General features: G+C 35.5%; 1 protein-coding gene across 1 annotated transcript; it reads right to left on the bottom strand.

Annotated features, from left to right (window-relative positions):
- Nucleotides 1-10,453: 10,453 nt before the first annotated feature.
- On the bottom strand, nucleotides 10,454-18,869 carry LOC147503848 (putative mannitol dehydrogenase). The gene is given in 7 exon segments (XM_086604978.1): nucleotides 10,454-10,720; nucleotides 10,836-10,992; nucleotides 14,161-14,172; nucleotides 18,024-18,371; nucleotides 18,373-18,520; nucleotides 18,641-18,754; nucleotides 18,856-18,869. Coding segments are annotated over 7 exon segments (996 nt in total). The 3' UTR covers nucleotides 10,454-10,517.
- Between the last annotated feature and the right edge of the window lie 972 nt (nucleotides 18,870-19,841).

Raw genomic sequence — 19,841 nt, 5'->3', positions numbered from 1 at the left:
TATCATCGGTTAACTTCCCTATCGTTGTCTATCATCTCATGGACTTGCTCCATAGTCAATCCTGCTACCGAATTTTCCACCAGATTTGGTCCCACCATCTCTTCCTCAGCTCTCCCCCTCAGATCCCTCATTCCCTTCTTCCTGGGTCTCATCCTCCGCCCTTTCTCTCTCCCTTCTCTTCCCTCAGCCTCGCGATCTCCTCTCTCATCAGCCTCGTTTCTTTTGTTTCCCGTTCCTCTCTTCGGTCTCCTTCTCCATCGATCACACCATCCGGCGCTAGATCCGGCATTGCGTTCTCCACCGCCACCTTTTTAATTAGGTCTACCTACTCTCCTCTTCGGTGCCATTCCTCTCTTGGTTTTTTTTTGTCTTCCCCACAGACGGCGCCAAATGTATGAGCACAAAACAACTCAACCTAGCACCCTCTCTCTCACTCTCCTTTCTCTTTTCTTTTTTCTCTTCTCACACTGTTCCTTTTATATCTCCCCCTTCCTTTTTGAGTCGTCCATCTGTCCTTCCATCTTACGGTTCGCCTCCCGTCCGTACCAGTGCCACGTCTACGGTCTAGGGTTCCGCGGTTACGATTCAGTGCTCTCCCTTTTTCTTTAGTATTTTGCATCATATCCCCTGCATCGCTGACCCAGTCATCTTTTCCACATTATGCCACTACACTTATGTTCTTCTCTTAACTTATCAACAATAGGAGCATAAAAAGCTAATACCTAAAAAGTAAGCTTGAGATAAACAGTTCAGGGTATAACATACAATTGGTGAGTGTATTTTGAGTGTACAATGGTTAAACTTCGGAATGTGACTCAAGAAGTTGTTAAAGCAGAGCTGCATGCAATAAAGCCTACATTACAGGTCAGTCATTGTTGTAATGTAATGATTCCACTTCATTGTCAAGTGCAGACATCACTAAAGAAGCATTGAATTGCAGGACGATGAAGGTTTGATCCAGAAAAAAGCATAACTCTTTCATACATCCTCAAGGTAGTAATATTTCTCTTTTCATCTCTCAATCCCCTCACACACACACACACATTTAGAGAAGAGACACACACCTACCCAAACAATAGCATCAATTGTAAGTAGAGGAAGTTTGGCCCTTTAATAGAGCTTATAGTTAAACTTGATTCTATCCATCCATCCATCCGTTTTGAGTGTGGTTTATGTGCCCCTCATATAAAGTGTTACTTTATTCAGGTATAAACAGAGGTTTCCTCTTAATAGAGTAACATCAACATCAATTAGAGATGTTATAGACACACACACTAACACTCATATGTTAAATAGTATATCCAAATTAAGTACAAGCAATGGTTGCTACCAAGGCTTACAGATTATGTAAAGCTTGTAGAGTTAATGTACAAATTAACACCTAATTCTTTTGTAACCTTATGCACAAATATATATTAGGTTCCCTAGCTACTTTTCTTACACTAATGACTATACTAACTTGCTTTTTCTCAAAACAGATTGTGGAGTTGGCCAACATAGAGACATACATCACCAAAGAAACAGATGACATTCGAATCGAGTTTATCGACTTCATCCAAGGATTTTTCCCTTTATAAAGGTATTTATGGGACATCAATTTGTATAGTTTTATATTTCAATTTTAGGCTTAGTTAGTGACGATACATTTGATTTAATGTGCGTTTCAATTTTTAGAATTAGTGACTATATTTTTTTCTTCGTCAAAGTATCATCAATATGAAGTGATTCATGACACTCTCTCCAACATATATGCATGTAACCTTTGGCTACACTAGCATGCCATAGTAATTATGCCTAGTGTAAGAAATGGCTCTTTTACACCTCATAGGTTGTGTTAGTAGTACATATACTCCCTTGTTTATTTTAATTTCTTTTGGGGGGGGGGCTTATAAGTTGTCTCTTATTATCTTTGTCTGACCTGTGCATATATTGAATTTTTCTCTAAGAGTACCTCGTCTGTTTTCTGTCATAGGTGTTGGGCATGGTTTGAATGACAAGCTTCTATTTCACTTGTCTGTTTTTCTGTTTGCTTCAAGATTATTCACAAGTATTTTGACAACTGGTGCCAAGCAATGCAACTTACTTTATACCTTCTTAACTTCAGTGTCTTTTGCATTCTATATCTTAATATTTTGTTATTGTGCTCTAAACTCACATAATTCTAAATGCATGCAAAAATTATTTGTCAAATACTCAAATGCACTTGATTATATACTAGGTATAGTTGATAGACCGAATTTAGTAGTACCATTGGATACATGATTTTTTTGCAATAAATACATTAACTTAATTGTTTTTATAAACTTTATTAGATGTCAGCAGGTTTAGAACGGTCTTTAATATGGGTTTTTGTTGTCATTGATTTGACAGGGAGATTAGCAGGGGTAGCAATTGCAGTTCCATCTTCATCTTTGCTGAAAATAGTATCTATGTTGGTCGAATTAGGCAACATAAGGTGTTCTAACTAGTCCTTTAACTTTTTCTTTGCAAGGTGCATGTAGTTCTTGTTTTTATGAATCTAACGTGGACAAATTCTACTCATTATTATGTATTGATCATTTCTATTTGGTGTCATTGGACTGGTTGCAGGTGTCAATGACTTTCATGATTTCTAGAGGAACGCCGATATGATATCAAAGGTCAAATGTTTCGTTTGCGTGCTACTAGGATTTATTCTATCCATATGTTTTGTTTACAAACTTATTTTACGAGTTGTTATTATATTCTTGGTTGTTTTCTCATTGTTGAATAAAATGTAATTAAGAGTTAAGACTTGTGACTTATGACTTTATGAATGAATTATGGAATACGTTTGGTTTAAGTGATATTCTTTGTTGCTATTTTTGTTATTGTGTACCCAAGTGTGTTCTTAGGCCTTTAATGGGATGGACAGGAGGTTGTGTAATGTATGTAGGATGTATGCTAGAAGCAGGTGCAGGTAACCAAACAACAATTGGAACCTAAATTTTTTTTTCATATGCTTCTAGATTTAGTAACGGATGTATATCCGTTACAAATGGATAATTGCCAACAATTAATTAGTTGCAAACGAAATCAGCATGTGTTACTAATATATTGTAACGGATATATATCCGTTACTGATATTAATTTTAGTAACACTTGAAAACCGTGACTAAATTATGTAACGGATATTAAGCTTTACTGATTTTCGTTACTAATATTTGTCATGCATTTGTGTCAACGCAAGATAATTGTTACTAATATTTTTGTAACGGATGTATATCTGTTACAAATCAACAATTATGGTGTAGTGTTTAAGATGATTTGATTATTATGCATGCATTAATTTAGGAGTTAGATTGATTATCCTTGTTTAAATGCTAGTGAGATGTGTAGATATCTGAGATAAAATTAGGGGACAATTACTTTTATTTCTTAATCGTTGTAGTATAAATAAAGTTTGTGAGTATCTTCTCTGGAAAACTCTCACGAGACTATAACTCATCCACTAGGGAATTCCTAGTGATTTAAGGTCTTATTGGCTTATTGCATATAGTCAATGCAATCACACTCTGCGAAATGAAATTAGTTAGGAACATATTTTTGGCCACTTATCTATTTTTATTTCTCATCTTTGCTTGAGGACAAGCAAAACGCTGTTTGGGGGTGGTGTTATAAGCACCCAAAAGTGTAGTTTAGATCCCTTAATATTATTATAATTAGGCTAATTATGTTTATAATAAATAAGAGTTAGTATTATTTACGTGTTTTTGTATATTTCAGGTCTTGAAGTTGATTATGTGCTTAAAGATGTCATTTTGTATGGAAAACGAGTCAAGATAATTACTGAGGAAGTTTTACGTTTAAAGCCCAAGAATCATGAAGAAAAGCCTTTTTCAAGCCTAGTCAAAACTGGGAAGTCAAAGTCAATTCGAGTAGAAAAAGAACAGAAAAGTCAATAGAACTTCAAATGGGTGTATCTTTGGACTCAAGCCTCAAAATTGGGCCTACATTATGTCAAAACGACTGGCTCGGAATAAGATTTCCAATGGACCTATTTTTAGCTTTAATCAGAGCTATAAAAGTAGACAAAAAGAGCACTAAAGTCATTTTCAGCAGTTGTGGCCTCTTTAGACTTAACCTAATGGACTTTGGGCCTCTAAAGTGAGCCCAAAGTCCCATTTTTTAACCCATGCACGAAAATGTAACCCTAACCCTCTCCTGTATAAAAAAAGTTAGGGATAAACTTATTCTCTCATTCCTCCCCATTTGTTTAGTTGTAATTTAGGGTTCTCTCTCTCTCTCTTTCTTTAGAATAGTTTAGTTTAAGTTAGGTTAAGTAGTTTAGTTTATAGCCACCATTCATTTCCATCAATAAAAACTTTAGTTCTTAAATTAATTTATTGTCTTTTCAATTATGTCTTATAATAATTGTTTAGTTAGTATGATTCCAATGAATTGTGGCTAAACCTCAATTAGAGGAGGTTTATGAAGCCACTTGAGGATGCATAGCCATTAGTATTTATTGTGTTGCATAAAGAACTTCAAGTTCTTCGTTATGAGTGTCTAGAGATAGAGCTCATAATAGAGAACTAAAGTTTTGAGCCACCACCAAAGAGATTTGTGGTGGAGCTAAACTCTCAAGCTAGTAAAATCTTGATCCGAGACGACTTGGTGTTCACTAGGGATCAAAAGGCAATTCGATAATCAACCTAATGGTCAATCAAATTGCATGGTAGATTACCTCTCTTTATATCTTTTTCTCAATTAAATCTACTGTTTTAGCATAATTATCTACTGTTTTCATATTATAAATTAGTATCTCATTATTGAATAGTTGTTTAGTCTAAATTCGTGTCAAGTACGTACAAGCAAGAGTGGATTGAAAATGATTACTCTCCTATTTCCAACATGTTTAGAGAGTATTATATAAATTGAATAGCATGAGTTTAGTATTGTAGAGCTACTATTTTTACACTATCAAATTAAAGTTGTCAATAGTACCACCTTATTCACATGGTACAGTGCAAATCATCAATTCAAAGACCAAGCTTGATGCTTAACATCAATTCAAACACCATCAACACATGATTAATTTCTGTGTAAGTCATGTTTCTCATGACAGTTAAGCTCAAACTATTGCAAGGTTCAGTACAGACATTAAAATAATTTCTTTCTTGCTCAATAAAAAAAGCAATGCGCATGGAACAAAAAATGATAGGTTGGTAATCGAAAGCAATGTAATAAGAAAATGCAACTCTATCAGGCCGTATACACTCAAACATTTTTTTTATGAGGCATGAAATGCAACGTTGCACTATCAAAAAACTAAAAAGCATAATTTAAGGAATGCACCCAACTAACGCTAAAATGTCAAAAAATAACAAAGAATAAAATTCTTTCCTCGCTACATATGAAATCGTGGACTCACCCCTTGCACTTGGAGCAGATGACATTTCGTGAGAGTGATAACTTCTTGGATGTCCCATTGTAAAGATCCTCCAAGCTAGCCTTCAGTGGATGCATCACATCCTTGCCCCTTCTCTGCCTTCGTCCTCTGCTGCTACCACCACCACCTAGTAACAAATTTCTTGTCAGACTTGCAATCTCATAAACAGAATAGATATAAACATAATCTTTGTTTAAATATGTAACTCAAGCTATAATATAATAGTCAAGCTCAAATCAGTATGTACCATTAATTTATGCAGCAATTACTAATCTCATATCAGATCAGTATCAATAGTAACAACATAATACAAAACAATATGATTATCCAACACCTTTAGAAAAAAAAATCTTATGCTTTACATTATTTTTACCCAAATCAGTAAAACTCACTATTATCAAATAAATCATACATAAGCTAAAAAGCCAAAATCTCATACCCATTTCTTATTAACCTATGTAAATCACTGGAGAAAAGTAGTGAGAGGTTGAGTTTAATCTACTTAGCTTAAAGCCCTAAAAAGTTTAATCTAATTCGGAACCTGCCTATTTTATAAGAAGAAAAGAGGTGTGAGACCATAGTTCAAAACGACACATTGATTTTAAGTACTATTCAAATACAAAAGCAATAACAAAATTTAGGCCACCACTACATTGTCACGAAGGGAAATAATTTGGAGCTCTGAAATCTTGACAGGTTGTGCATTTTCTTTTTTTGGGAAATTGTATTTCTATGTCGACTATATCTCTGTTTTGTCATACATACTCTAGTTTTAGGACACTAAATACTAAAAAATGTGAAGAACCCATGTCCTTTATAATGAAAAAAAAATGAGGAAAGTTTTACCCTGGTGTGGCATAACTATTTGACAGAATGGGTGAAGGTGGGTGTCGTCCTGGTAATGGTATCTATAACGACTTGAGAGCTAACATTTGAAGATCGCTCACCAAGCCATTCATCCTTTTAATGTCCGCCACCTAACACATCACAAAAAATTGCACCCAAATTCAGAAAAAACTATTTGTTCTCAGCATTTTAAGATTAAACACCAATTAAGGGTAATGCATATCTTGGAGAAAAATATAGCATGCATACGATTTGTCTTATAAAGATTTTGCAGACACTACATTATTTGTATCCCTTCATCCCGGTTTTCTTCTTGTATTTTAAATAGCTCTGGTTAAACAGGAAACAAAAATATTAAGCGCTAGCAAAGCCAAATCCATATTAAATTAAATTTTATTGAAGATAAATATGGCTCATTTGCCTTCATAGCTTCCTTCCAACCACTTTAGAGTTTAACATGTAGTTCATATCAATCACCAACTCAATCATTTGAACCATTTAACTACCACCTAAAAAATACAGAAAACATGTAAAATTGATGTAATGAATTATGTTGCTTAGAGCTTCAGTGAAAATGTAACTAACATATCGCCATATTAATACAACATTGATCTTATAAGCTCTAAGCTCTATCAAGAAAATTCATGTAGGGTAAGGTTAGAGCATCTAGCAGAACACTAAAAGCACATATCCGAGGAATCTTGACTGTGGCTGGCTTACTACATTAATAGTTGATTTGCTCAAGCCTACTACTCAAGTGTATTGTGCAATTATTTTTAATTTGGGCTCGGCTTTCTTATCATTTTTTTTTAATTACCTCAACTTTAAGTTGTTCCTTCACAGTTTCTGCTTCAGTCAGCTATATTTCGATAAAGTTCTCAAGTTCTTGTTTTAGTTGTTCGATTGAAGTTTCTGCCTCAGCTATGTTTCTTTCTGTCACTTTAGCTTTCTCGAATCTCAAACCTAAACTCCGCATTCAAAAAATAACAAAAAAATGACTTAAAAGATTATCCATAGAAAGGTCTAGGTCTACATTGCTTAATGAGGTTAATCATGCAAGCCAATCAACTGCAGAATTATGCTCGCATCTTGTCTAAAATTGTAGTCTTGTACAAAAGTGTTTGAGATGTCGAATGCATAAATGTGTCACGCACAGACAAATTATAATTATGTATACTGAGAAAGTGATATTAATGCATGCATGTAACTAAATAAACTATAAGACAAACTTATGGACACAATTGAGAGTTATCAAACTTGGAAAGAAATAAGACCGTTCAAAGTCCTCCTTACTGCTTTCCATAACTTGGGCACAATCAACTACATAAGACCTATCTCTACCCAGCTCAAGCACTCCTCTATCTTGGGCTTCAACATTTGATGCGGGTGACCTGAAAAAAGATACCACAATTCCAAAGAAGTTCAAAACTGTACCTGCTAACGTAATCAACACATTCTTGACAGACTCAAAGTCATTAGTTGGTGAACTACTTGTTTGCTTCCTCCCACTATATTGGATTGTTTAAACTTTAAGGTTAGGTGATCAGAAAGTAACAACATAGTGTGTTGAGAAATGGTACATGAGAAGTATTAACAAAAGCTTCCGCACATGGATGATGCATCTATACTACTAAATAATTAGTTTATACACTTGCAAAAGAAAGGCCACAATATTTGCATACCAAGACGTCAAAGCCAACTTTGCACACAACTAAAGCATATCATCCAAAATCAAGTTTGCATACTAACTGTATAGACCCCCACTTTGTGGCTTATTAAGCCCACGGATCCAGCCCAAGGGCTTAATCCTAGCCACACCCAATAAATGGTCTATTTAAGAATATGTCCAAGTTCATTATTGTAGAAAGATAAGGATAAAAGTTCAAAGAGATAACAATTCTTTGGACAAACAAACACAGTCCTCTTAAGACTCAGTCTCTACCAATTCATAAAAAATATTCTCTCTCACAATAAGGAACTACGTTGAAACTTGATCCCTAGATAATAGATCTTGGGTACGTAGGCAGCCATTATCTTGATTCAGTTTCATCTCCCCCAACATCAATTTTCTCTATTTCTTAGTGCATTCTTTATCATTTACTCTCGTTGTGTTGAAGCAGGTTAGTGCCGAAACACTAACATTTCCCAAACATGCATTATATTATCTGCATGTAATATTGTATGGGAATGAAGTCATCATGATCAATTGTATGAGAGTACCGCTTGTGATGCACCAACACTATTTATCTTGTCCAAATGTGTAATCGTATAAAAAAACTGTAGGTATGTTATTCTCTTAGAGCGATACATTATTCAGACCACATAGTAATTAAGTGTCATAAAGTTTATCACTAAAGTTATAACCGATAGGTAAGAAGAAAAATAGTGATTGTGTCTAAAGAAGTCTAGGTAGGTAAATCTCCCATCTTTTGTGTTTGAGGCGACGTTGTATTATGGTGCATTGGTTCTATTCTTTTGATATATGAATCCTGGCTATTCTGAGAATAGGGAATGTGGTATATATATATATGTGATAAGTGCTCAAAAAGTGCTATTTAACCCTCGATTATGCCTCTTGTTTAGCCATCTTAGTGGACTAATAGTGTTTGTAAGTTATGTTTTATGATTCTACAGGTCAAAGAGAGAGTTTTGTGGAATATTAGAGAAAATGGGGTAAAACGAAGCAATTTGGAGCATTAAGGATCACATGGGAAGCCCGTGGACAATCATGGAGAAGGCCAAGGAATTGAAGCCATTAAAGATGCGACTTGAACCTATTTTAAAACCTATTTGGAAGCCCAAGGCCAAATGATTCGTTGTTTGGACCAAAGCCCGCAAAAGAGGATAGAAGGATAGAGCAGAAGAGACAAAATAAGCTTACGCGTCTAGGACGAATGGATCGAGCGTCCAGACGCATTGATCGCATCTGAGATGCATGAATAGTGTGTCTAGACGCATGAATCAACATTGTAGCCAATTCCTTCTCAGTTTTGGAGACGAAGTTGGACTCTGAAAGAAGTCTATTTGTATTAGGAAACAAATGACGGTTTGGAATTCTTCTAGAGCTCATTGTAACCTTTATAAAAAGAGGACCTAAGTGCCTCATGTAATTTGCCAATTCACTTATATTCTTGTCTCCAGAACTTGAGGCAGAGAGAGATTAATAATAAAATATCGGTTTTAACTAGCTGAGTCTTAATAAATTAGTCTTTCTAGTCTTATGTTCTTCGACTCTTCTTCTTCTCGTTCTTCGTGTTCTTCCTTTTATATGGAAAGCTAATCTTCTCCTTCAAGGGAGGAGATGAAGCCAGTGCTTAAGGTTTAATGATTCTTTTGGTTCATGGTGTTCTTCAATCAGGTTAGTTCTTTATGTTTTTAGTTCTTAGTTCCATTGCCCACACCAGGGGATGGAAGTATAGAATAGGGTTTATGTTTTGCAATATTAATATCATGCTAGTGTTCTTTACTTTTCTTCTAGTAATATAGTTTTTTAGAGTTAGGGAAGTATTCTTTGTGTTTGCCTTAAGTGGTGATTCATTGAATGGCCGCCCTATTAGAAAGTACTCCTTGATGTTACTCTCGGTAATACATTGAATGGATGCCCGAGCTTACATAAAAGGAAAGAAAATATTAATAGCATAAAGATAGGAACAACCTTAAGTAGAGTTAATTGTTAACGATGTTTCGTCCAATAGGGTATCGGCACTCGCTCGATTGCCTAATTATAGTCCACTTGTAAAAACAACCATGAAGCAGAAGGTCATAGATTAAAAGTATTGGTGGATTCTAATCTCTTGAATTCCCTCTCTTATAAAGTCTCAATAGTTTAGTTTTAGTTAATTTAGTTTAGTTTAGCATTAGAATCTAAAATCTCTACAATCATAGTTTTTAATCCCTTAAACCCCCTTTCCAGTCCTGTTCTTCACATAACATACACTTAAAAGTTGAACGATACCCTACTCATCCTTGACTTATTTAGGGATAATTAGGTTTTGACACGCTTCTATTTGTTCAACGACCATACACCATCTACATACACAAAAAGAGCGCGTGTCAATATGCAAAATAACCATCCAAGATTTCTTCACAGAAGAACAATTGGAGAGTCTAATAATTAAGAGACAACACAATTCAGCAATTCAGAGTCATAATATGAAGTTTGAAAAGAAACATCTTAAGGTTTTTCAAACATAAATAAATCAGCGTAGTTGGAACAGTTCTTACCTTATGTCAAGTAGTATTAAAGTAGCCATCCATTTGTCTAAGAATATTTGAGTGTATTCGCCACATCAATGACAAATTGGTATCTAACATCGCCTTTGGCAAGTCGTTCCATAGCAGTGTTCACATAGTTTATTGGAATGACCTCTATATTTGCTGTTATATTGTGCTTTGCAGCAAAATTTATCATCTCTTGTGTCTCTTTAATCCCACTAATGCCACTTCCAGCTATAAGCTTCCTCCCTACAAAACAACTAACAATATCATATAACTTGATTAAACATCTAATTTTTAATTTGTTCTTTGAGCTCAAACAGTATCCATAACAATTTGGCTGACACATTTAGTTTGCACTTACCCATAAACAATTGGAAAACTGATAGCTCCAAAGGTTTTTCAGGAGCCCCAACCATAACAAACTTCCCATGATTCTTCAGTAGACCGATTAAGGGCATTAGAGGGTGAACAGCATAAACGGTGTCTATGATACCAACAATATCCATCATCAGAGCAGGCTAATAATATACCAACAATATCCATCATCAGAGCATTATATGTAAGTGATGTTTGTAGAAGTGGGTGAGTAAGGGGTGGTTTTGTTCATCTTGAATCTATGCAAAGAAGGAAGGTTTTGATGATAGAAACTCTCACTCTCTAAACTTTTCTAATCAAACTATGGGTTGCTTTTGGCGTTATCAAAGTAAAAACTTAGTTGTTTAATGGGAAGCTTGAAAACTAGACTTTTAAGATTGTTAAGATGAAAACATGTATGGAAAGAGATTTGTTAAGATTGCTTAGTCACCAAGTAACACTCATTTGAACTTGTCAAATGAGTGAACTTTGTGTTTGGGGATGTGAATGCAAGATTAGAAAGATGTAATGAGATAAGAGTGGTAGGAAACAAGAATGAAAACTTTGTATTGAAGACAAATAAGAACTTGATTCATTAACTAAAGCATGAAAAACATGAAAATGGAAAACAAGGCAAATAACAATTAAACTATTAATTAAAACATATTAAACTACTCCTAATGATCAAAGATTAATTCTAGGGTAAGTTCTCTCTCCTCTCACTTTGGCTTATATACTACACCTTTTACACTTTACAACTTTGCCCTCATCCTTTAGAAATAAGACACCTCATTAGGGTTGCTTTCTGCTTTAGGTATCTTCTTGAACAAGATTGCTAAAGATGCCCACTTTTGAGTTGAGGACATAATCTTTGGTCTTTTGGGTTAAGGACATGATTTTCTGTCTTTTGGTTTTGAGTCCCTAACTGTTGACCGTTGACTTTGACTTTGACTTTTTTGGCACTTTTTCTCCTAAGCTAGAATCTTCCCAAGCAGCGTCGATAGCACTCATTTTTGTGCTAAAATGCATGTATTAGGAGTATAAGTCTTAAATGGCATATATCCTGCAAAAGGTAGCAAAAACTATGAGTTGTCTGTTTGCATAAGAATGACATATTTGAAGCATTGTAAAAGTAATTAAACGTGCATTTGGGGACTGGTCAACTATCCCCCAAATAGCATTTTGCTTGTCCTCAAGCAAAGATGAGAGAAAAAACTAAGATCACAAATGTGTGATTTATTATACTAGTCTTGTTTCGCGGAGTGCGATTGCATTAACCATATGCAACAAGGCCTTAAACCACTAGGAATTCACTAGTGAACAAGCTTAAGCCTCGTGAGAGTTTTCCATAAAAGGTACTCACAAACTTCCTTTATCTAGTGCAAAAGGTATTGCTTCCTTGTTTATTCTCAGAACGTACTCTATACATCTCATTAGCGGGGGAATAAGGAAAAAATCTTTTGAACTCAGAATACCATATATACAGTAATTTAATCATCTAAAGATAAACGTTCAAAACATGAGCAGTGAAATACAAAAGCAGAGTCGTTTTCGAAACTTTTGGATAGCGTCCTTAAGGTGGGTTCTCACAGGGATGTGTTAAAACACAAACTCTCTGATAGATTCACTCAAGTTTCATTCTCTCAAATGCAGCGGGCATTTATATTCCTCACATATGCGAATGCCGTCTAAAAAAAACTGGAGTCGATTGATCACACTTGCCACTTACTATCACACCATCCTATTCCTAGTTGAGCTAGAGGTCTTTTATTAGGAATTACGGGGCTAAGGTAGTGGTTTAGAAATAAAAAGGAAGGGAAAATAAACTCTGATAAGTTGAGAAATTAGGTCTTCATGATATTTGTACCTAGAGAAGAACCTCGTTTTGTTCTTTTCTTCTGAATTTGTGATTCATTCTTTAGCTCTTTAGCTTTGTAACTCCATACGATGTTGATTTTTGGGAGTTCTAACTTTTCTTTTGTTTCTTTTGAAATCAACTCCTTTTGATTTTGAACTTTTGGGATATTTCAGTTTTTGAATCTTTGCTTTTCTTTTCTTTTCTTTTCGAAGCAACTAACTGTTCTGTTTTTGTAGAAGGTCTTCTCTTCCCTTTTTACCGTTCATCCAATTCTCAACTCGTCAACTGGTTACGCCTTTTATTGTGTGTAGTAATGGGTCAGGGATTGATGGTGAAGAATAAAAAGGTTTAATAATTTATGAAGGCTCAAAAGGTAATAGGTCAACTAGACGAAAAAAATATCTTTTTGGGTTTTTAACGTTTATTTGGCTATATCGATCCAAAAAGAGCCTAAATTCTCTCCTTGGATATGGCGTGGTGATCAAGCAAGTGGACATGTGGTCTTTCTATCCGGACATCCTTTGTCTCATCACTCAATAATCATTCAGATGAGGCTTTTGGCTAAATTCTCACAGGATATATAACTTAATTGTTCTAACCTCGACTTTGGAAACTTACTGCTATATACAATCAATGATGCATGTTGATGCATGTCATTCATGAAAAGATGCAGAAACTATTGTATGTATAGTAGTCTGAGTTTTAAGAACAAATTTTTACTCTATTGCTATAATAAGACTTTTAAACCATTTGTTCATCATAGAAAAAGGAAAACAAGACTTTTAGTACTAAACAAAAAAATATTTTTGGTCCTTTCGATAAAAATTTACAGAAAGAAAGAAATATAGAAATATACTTAATATATCTAATATAAGAATTGCGATATAATAAATGCCTAATTTTTGCAGAATGTTACTATACCACCCCCAAACAGAAATATGTTTTGTCCTCAAACTATGGAAAAAAAAAACGACAGTAACCTATACTCTATTCTTCGTGATGAGAATATACCACCCCCAAACAAGTTTGGAACATAGGTTGATAGATATAGAACAAGATGTACATGAGTTAACTAAAAGTTAAAAACATAATTATTCTAACATGAAATTTTTGGGGTTTTTTTTTAAAAAAAAAATTATTTGTAAAAACATGCATGGTGCAAAAATAAGAAAAATTAGGCATGATGTATTTGTATTTTCTTCTGCTCATATACCATAAATCCTTATACAAATTCCACAATACACATGCATACATAACAAAAAATATTAATATCAGCATATATACAACTACAAGTGCAGAAAGTAAAGACATGTACTAATACGAAAACAAACTACATCTATCTATGCAGACACTAGGGAGCTGCCTAGTCAGAATCCGCGTGGGATAACTAACTACGTTGAGATGAACTCGAACTACTTTCTCCCTACTCGCGTAGAGCTCTCTGAGTGCGAGGACTAGGTTCTAGAACTATCACATCTCTCAGTTCCTGAAGAGTCTCGAGAGTGTTGGCCTAAAAGACACGCTGCTCTTGCTGAACAGTACTCAACTGCTGATGCAATTGACACTGACCCTCATACATGAATCTCAAAGCATCCATGGGTCGCGTGAATTGAGACAGAGCTCCTGGAGAAAAGTAGTCTACTAGAGGTGGAGGAGGAGCAGTGTCGTCATCGAGACCTTGCTCAATCTCGTCTACACCCTCTGGGGACCAGTCGTGCTGAACATAGTGAAGGTAAACAGGAGTGAATGTGGCAGACTTCACTGCCACAAAGTCACTCGGAACTGCTGCTCCCCAACTAAGCATGAGCTTATTACAAGGGTAGGAAGGGGAGCAGTACTCCGTCTAGTATAAGTAAGTTGGTCCCACAGGAAAGAACAAATACCGAACCCGTTATTTTGGGTCTGTAAGATCCAAAGAATGTGAAGGATTAACTTACCTATATCCGAAGGTTTCATCATCCCCACTAAGTTGTGCACAATCCAAGTTGCCACTGCCAGCTGGTTCTTCCTCAAGGAAGTCTACCACGCGCAGGTGGAACCAGTGTTGTACTCGCCCTCTAACAAAGTCGCTTGGATCAAATCAAGCACTGTGCCATAGAACTATTGGCTCTCGGGGACCTCGTGTCGTGTCTAGATACCCAAAACCTACCCAATTGATTGCCTAGTCAACTCAAGCAAACCTCCCCCAAATGAAATGGTAACGAAACCCTCGTTATCGCGAGCTAAGCCGCGATAGAAAGCTTGAACAAGAGAAAGGGGAGTAGTTAGCAGTGGGTTCTAGCAAAAGCAACGTCCAACCTCTTCTAAGGATCTGACCCTTAGAGAAAACATCAAAAACCCCTGAATTAAATAGTTTTGAAAAATCTATTTCGGGTACAATCTTTCGATTGGCAGCCAAGGGTGGATGTTTTGTTAAATTGAAAGTTGATATGAGGTGGTATGAAGGTTTGCTAGAAACTATAGGAAGGATTTTTAATTTGGTGAAGATGGAGGCGCGACACATGTTTATGAAGCGCAGGCGCAGCTCAATTTGATTTTTCTGGAATTAGGGTTTTTGCGAAAGAGAAAGGTAAGTCGGGCGGTAGCGCAATTGGATTTTAAACCCGCTTACGACCATCGGTTGTTGGGTTTTTAGGGTTTTGAAATTTTGACCCTAGCCCATATGAAATTTGGAAATACCGAAAAGGTCCTGTTCCTTCTCGTAACGTGTAAAATGGAAATCCCCGCTTCATTACCAGTCCAATTTGGACAAACGATCAGTGCAAAAACTCCTATCCAACGGTATATCACATGCTTTGATCCAATGATGTATGACACACAAGATGATAGATGAACGCCTTGAAGCGTGTAGATGACATAAGTTGTATACACGAATGAGCTCTAAAAAAAGAATAAAGTGTGCCAACTTGAAAGCAAATGTGTATGAATAGCGGAATGAATCAAAATGAGTGTTACAAGAGCAAAGGGAACGAATGGTGGAAAGAATATACAAACGTGAAATTAAAGATTAATTAAATAAATTTTTTTGGATTAAATTTTTGAAATGCTGTAAAAAGGTAGGTCGTTTATAGTCAGATCCCCAAGACTGAATACAACACGGATCATTCCCAACCAGACGGTGGAATGACACGTAGAAGTTGTTGACGACTTCTGTTTGGGAATGATTCGTGTTGTATTTAGTCTTGGGGATCTGACTATAAACGACCTACCTTTATACAGCTTTTCAAAAATTTAATCCAAACAAAATTAATTAATTAATCTTTAATTTCACGTTTGTATATTCTTTCCACCATCCGTTCCCTTTCCTCTCATAACACTCTTTTTTATTCATTCCGTTATTCGTACACATTTGCTTTCAAGTTGGCACACTCTATTCTTTTTTAGAGCTCATTCGTATATACAACTTATGTCATCTACACGCTTCAAGGCGTTCATTGATCATCTTGTGAGTCCTACACCATTGGATCAAAGCATGTGATATACCGTTGGATAGGATTTTTTGCGCTGATCGTTTAGACAGCTCGTTTGTCCAAATCGGACTGGTAACGAAGCGGGGATTTGCATTTTACGCGTTACGAGAAGGAACAGGACCTTTTTGGTATTTCCAAATTTAATATAGGCTTGGGCCAAATTTTTAAAACCCAACAACCGACGGTCATACACGGGCTTAAAATCGAACCGCGCGACCACCCGACTCACCTTTCTCTTTCGCAAAAACCCTAATTCCAGAAAAATCAAATTGAGTCGCGCCCGCGCTTCATAAACCCGCGCCGCGCCTCCATCTTTACCAAATTAAAAATCCTTCCTATAGTTTCTAGAAAACCTGTACACCCTCTCATATCAACTTTCAATTTAACAAAACATCCACCCTTGACTACCAATCGAAATATTATACCCGAAATGGATTTTTGAAATCTATTTGATTCAGGGGTTTTTGATGTTTTCTTCAAGGGTCACATCCTTAGAAGAGGTTGGAGGTCGCTTTTGCTAGAACCCACTGCTCACTACTCCCATTCTCTTGTTCAAGCTTTCTATCGTGGCTTAGTTCGCGATAACGAGGGTTTCGTTACCATTTCGTTTGGGGGAGGTTTGCATGAGTTAACTAGGCAGTCAATTGGGTCGGTTTTGGATAATCAAGCATGACACAAGGTCCCCGGCAGCGGCCCCATTTAATGTTTGTAGAAGTGGATGAGTAAGGGGTGTTGTTGTTCATCTTGAATCTATGCAAAGAATGATGGTTTTGATGATAGAAACTCTCAATCTCTAAGCTTTTCTATTCAAACTATGGGTTGTTTTTTGTGTTATCAAAGTAAAAACTTAGTTGGTTAATGGGAAGCTTGAAAACTAGACTTTTAAGATTATTAAGATGAAAACATGTATGGAAAGAGATTTGTTAAGATTGATTAGTCACCAAGTAATAGTCATTTGAACTTGTCAAAAAAGTGAACTTGTGTTTGGGGTTGTGAATGCAAGATTAGAAAGATGTAATGAGATAAGAGTAGTAGGAAACAAGATTGAAAACTTTGTAATGAAGACAAATAAGAACTTGATTCATTAACTAAAGCTTGAAAAACATGAAAATGAAAAATAAGGTAAATAACAATTAAACTATTAATTAAAACGTATTAAACTACTTCTAATGACCAAAGATTAATTCTAGGGTAAGTTCTCTCTCCTCTCACTTTGGCTTATATACTACACATTTTACACTTTACAACTTTACCCTCATCCTTTAGAAATAAGGCACCTCATTAGGGTTGCTTTATACTTTAGGTATCTCCTTGAACAAGCTTGCTAAAGATGCCCACTTTTGAGTTGAGGACATAATCTTTGGTCTTTTTGGGGTTAAGGACATGATTTTCCATCTTTTGGTTTTGAGTCCCTAACTGTTGATCGTTGACTTTGACTTTGACTTTGACTTTTTGGCACTTTTTCTCCTAAGCTGGAATCTTCCCAAGCAGCGTCAATAGCACTCCTTTTTGCGCTAAAATGCATGTATTAGGAGCATAAGTCCTAAATGGCATGTATTCTGCAAAAGATATCAAAAGTTATGAGTTGTCTGTTCATCAAGCATAAAAAGAACATATTTGAAGCATTGTAAAGGTAATTAAAAGCACATTTGGAGACTGATCAGTAAGATCAGCAATATAATGAAGTAATGAACAACAAAAATAAATAATTTATCATTTTTAATGACATAGCAAATTAGGTCTCTTGTTGTCAATTTTTAGCTTGTGGCAGTGAGATCAACTAAGACTTTTAATTTTGGTAGCCATTTTTTTGGTGCACCTCTAGTTAGAACATGGAATCATAAGTATTTGTTTACCTGCAACTGACCAAAAAGTCATCAGCACCAAGATGTTCAATTGCTTTTTGTTTCTTGCAAAGTGAAGTGTTGATCACTGTAACCTTCAGTCCAAAAGCCTTGGCAAATTTAACAACAACATGACCCAACCCACCAATCCCCACCACACCCAAATGCATGCCAAGCTTGCTGAGTCCAAAGTACTTCATTGAACTATAAACAGTAATCCCAGCACACAACAACAATGGAGCTGCTCCATCCAAGGGAATGTTGTCTAGAAAGTTAATCACAAAGTGTTCATCAACTACTACCATATCAGAATATCCACCATTATAAGTTCTAGTTCCATCGCGGTCAGGAGAATTGTAGGTAATTAATTATTATCTTGGTGCAGTAATTCTCCAAGTCCTCGGCGTAGCTATCACAAGAGCGGAAAGATCCAACCATGCACCCTACACCGGCTTTATCACCTATTTTACATTTTGTTACGTTGCTTCCAACTTCAGTCACTAAACCAACAATCTCATGCCTACACCAAATAAAATTTTATTATAATGTGTTGGTGGTGATTGTGACTTGTGAGTGCTTTTCCGCTTATATCACAATCACTTGTGATTGTATATTGAAATCTTAGAAAATGTCAGATTACCTAGGGATAATAGGATATGCAACATTGCCCCATTCATTCTTAATAGAGTGAAGGTCCGAAAGACAAATTCCATAGTACAGTATCTTCAGGGTAACATCATTGTCCCCATTAGCCCTGAAAAAAAAGCAGGTGCAATTGTGCACGATGGCTACTTAAAAAAATTTCACAAATAAACAATTGACTATAGAAAAGACGTCCAAGTAGTGCGGTTTAACCTATAATCAAGCATATTATATGATTGAAATATTGGATTAAGAGGTAAAAAAATGCCCAATCGAGATAAAAATATAGAAAATTTGAAAAAAAAAAATCGTACCTTTATACTTTGATGGTTGGATTGTTGTGTTGACTGTTGAGGGAAAAAAAGGAAGCACTTGCGATCATCTTAGTTAGGTAATTAGAGAAAAGCACCACCGTGGAGAGGAGAGAGAGAGAGAGAGAGAGATTAGTTCAAAGTTCAAACCTATATTTTCTACGTGAAGAACGATGGTTTCGTGGAACTCTTAAGTTAAATTTCCAATTTTGGGTATCCTATTTTTGCGTAATCCCCCTGGTGACGTGGATAGCCTTAGAGAGCTTGAAAAGGGACTGTTATTATATATATAAATTTTAAAACTTTATTTTGTAATTGGTTACTAGAATGGTATTTAGTACATGTAAGTACATATATTCATTTAATATTTAGCAACCAATCATGGGACGACATGTGAAAGACGAGTCAACAATGCATCAGAACAGATTTAGATGGGTAATTATCGAAAAAATACAACGCATCAGATCCCTTATTAGCAATTTGTCGAATAATTTGCGAATCGAATTTTTGAAGGGCAAAACATATAATACTTCCAAATGTTTGAAAAAATCGGAATAATTTGCGATTTTTTGCCTTTAAACGTATAATACAGATTTTGGCAAATTTTTCAAAAATTCAGCTAAAAAATTCGGCTCTAAAAAAAAAATGAATGAAAATTCGGTTGCGCTTTTGTTATTTTTTATGTACTTTATGTCCTCACTCTTACTTTAAGTCCCCAATTCTTACATTTTTAGTGATAAATTAATCCAAAAGCTTTGCTTTTATATATTTTGGACAATATTTAAATTGTCATGTCATGGTGTGTATTTTGAAATTTGAACGGTAATTTCAATCCAAGAACAAATAAATGAAGGTACTTATGTGAACCATTCAATTGGTTTCAATGTT

Source organism: Coptis chinensis, chromosome 4, assembly GCF_015680905.1.
Source record: "Coptis chinensis isolate HL-2020 chromosome 4, ASM1568090v1, whole genome shotgun sequence".
In the NCBI taxonomy this organism is placed as follows: domain Eukaryota; kingdom Viridiplantae; phylum Streptophyta; class Magnoliopsida; order Ranunculales; family Ranunculaceae; genus Coptis; species Coptis chinensis.
This window is presented reverse-complemented; position numbering and strand designations above follow the sequence as displayed.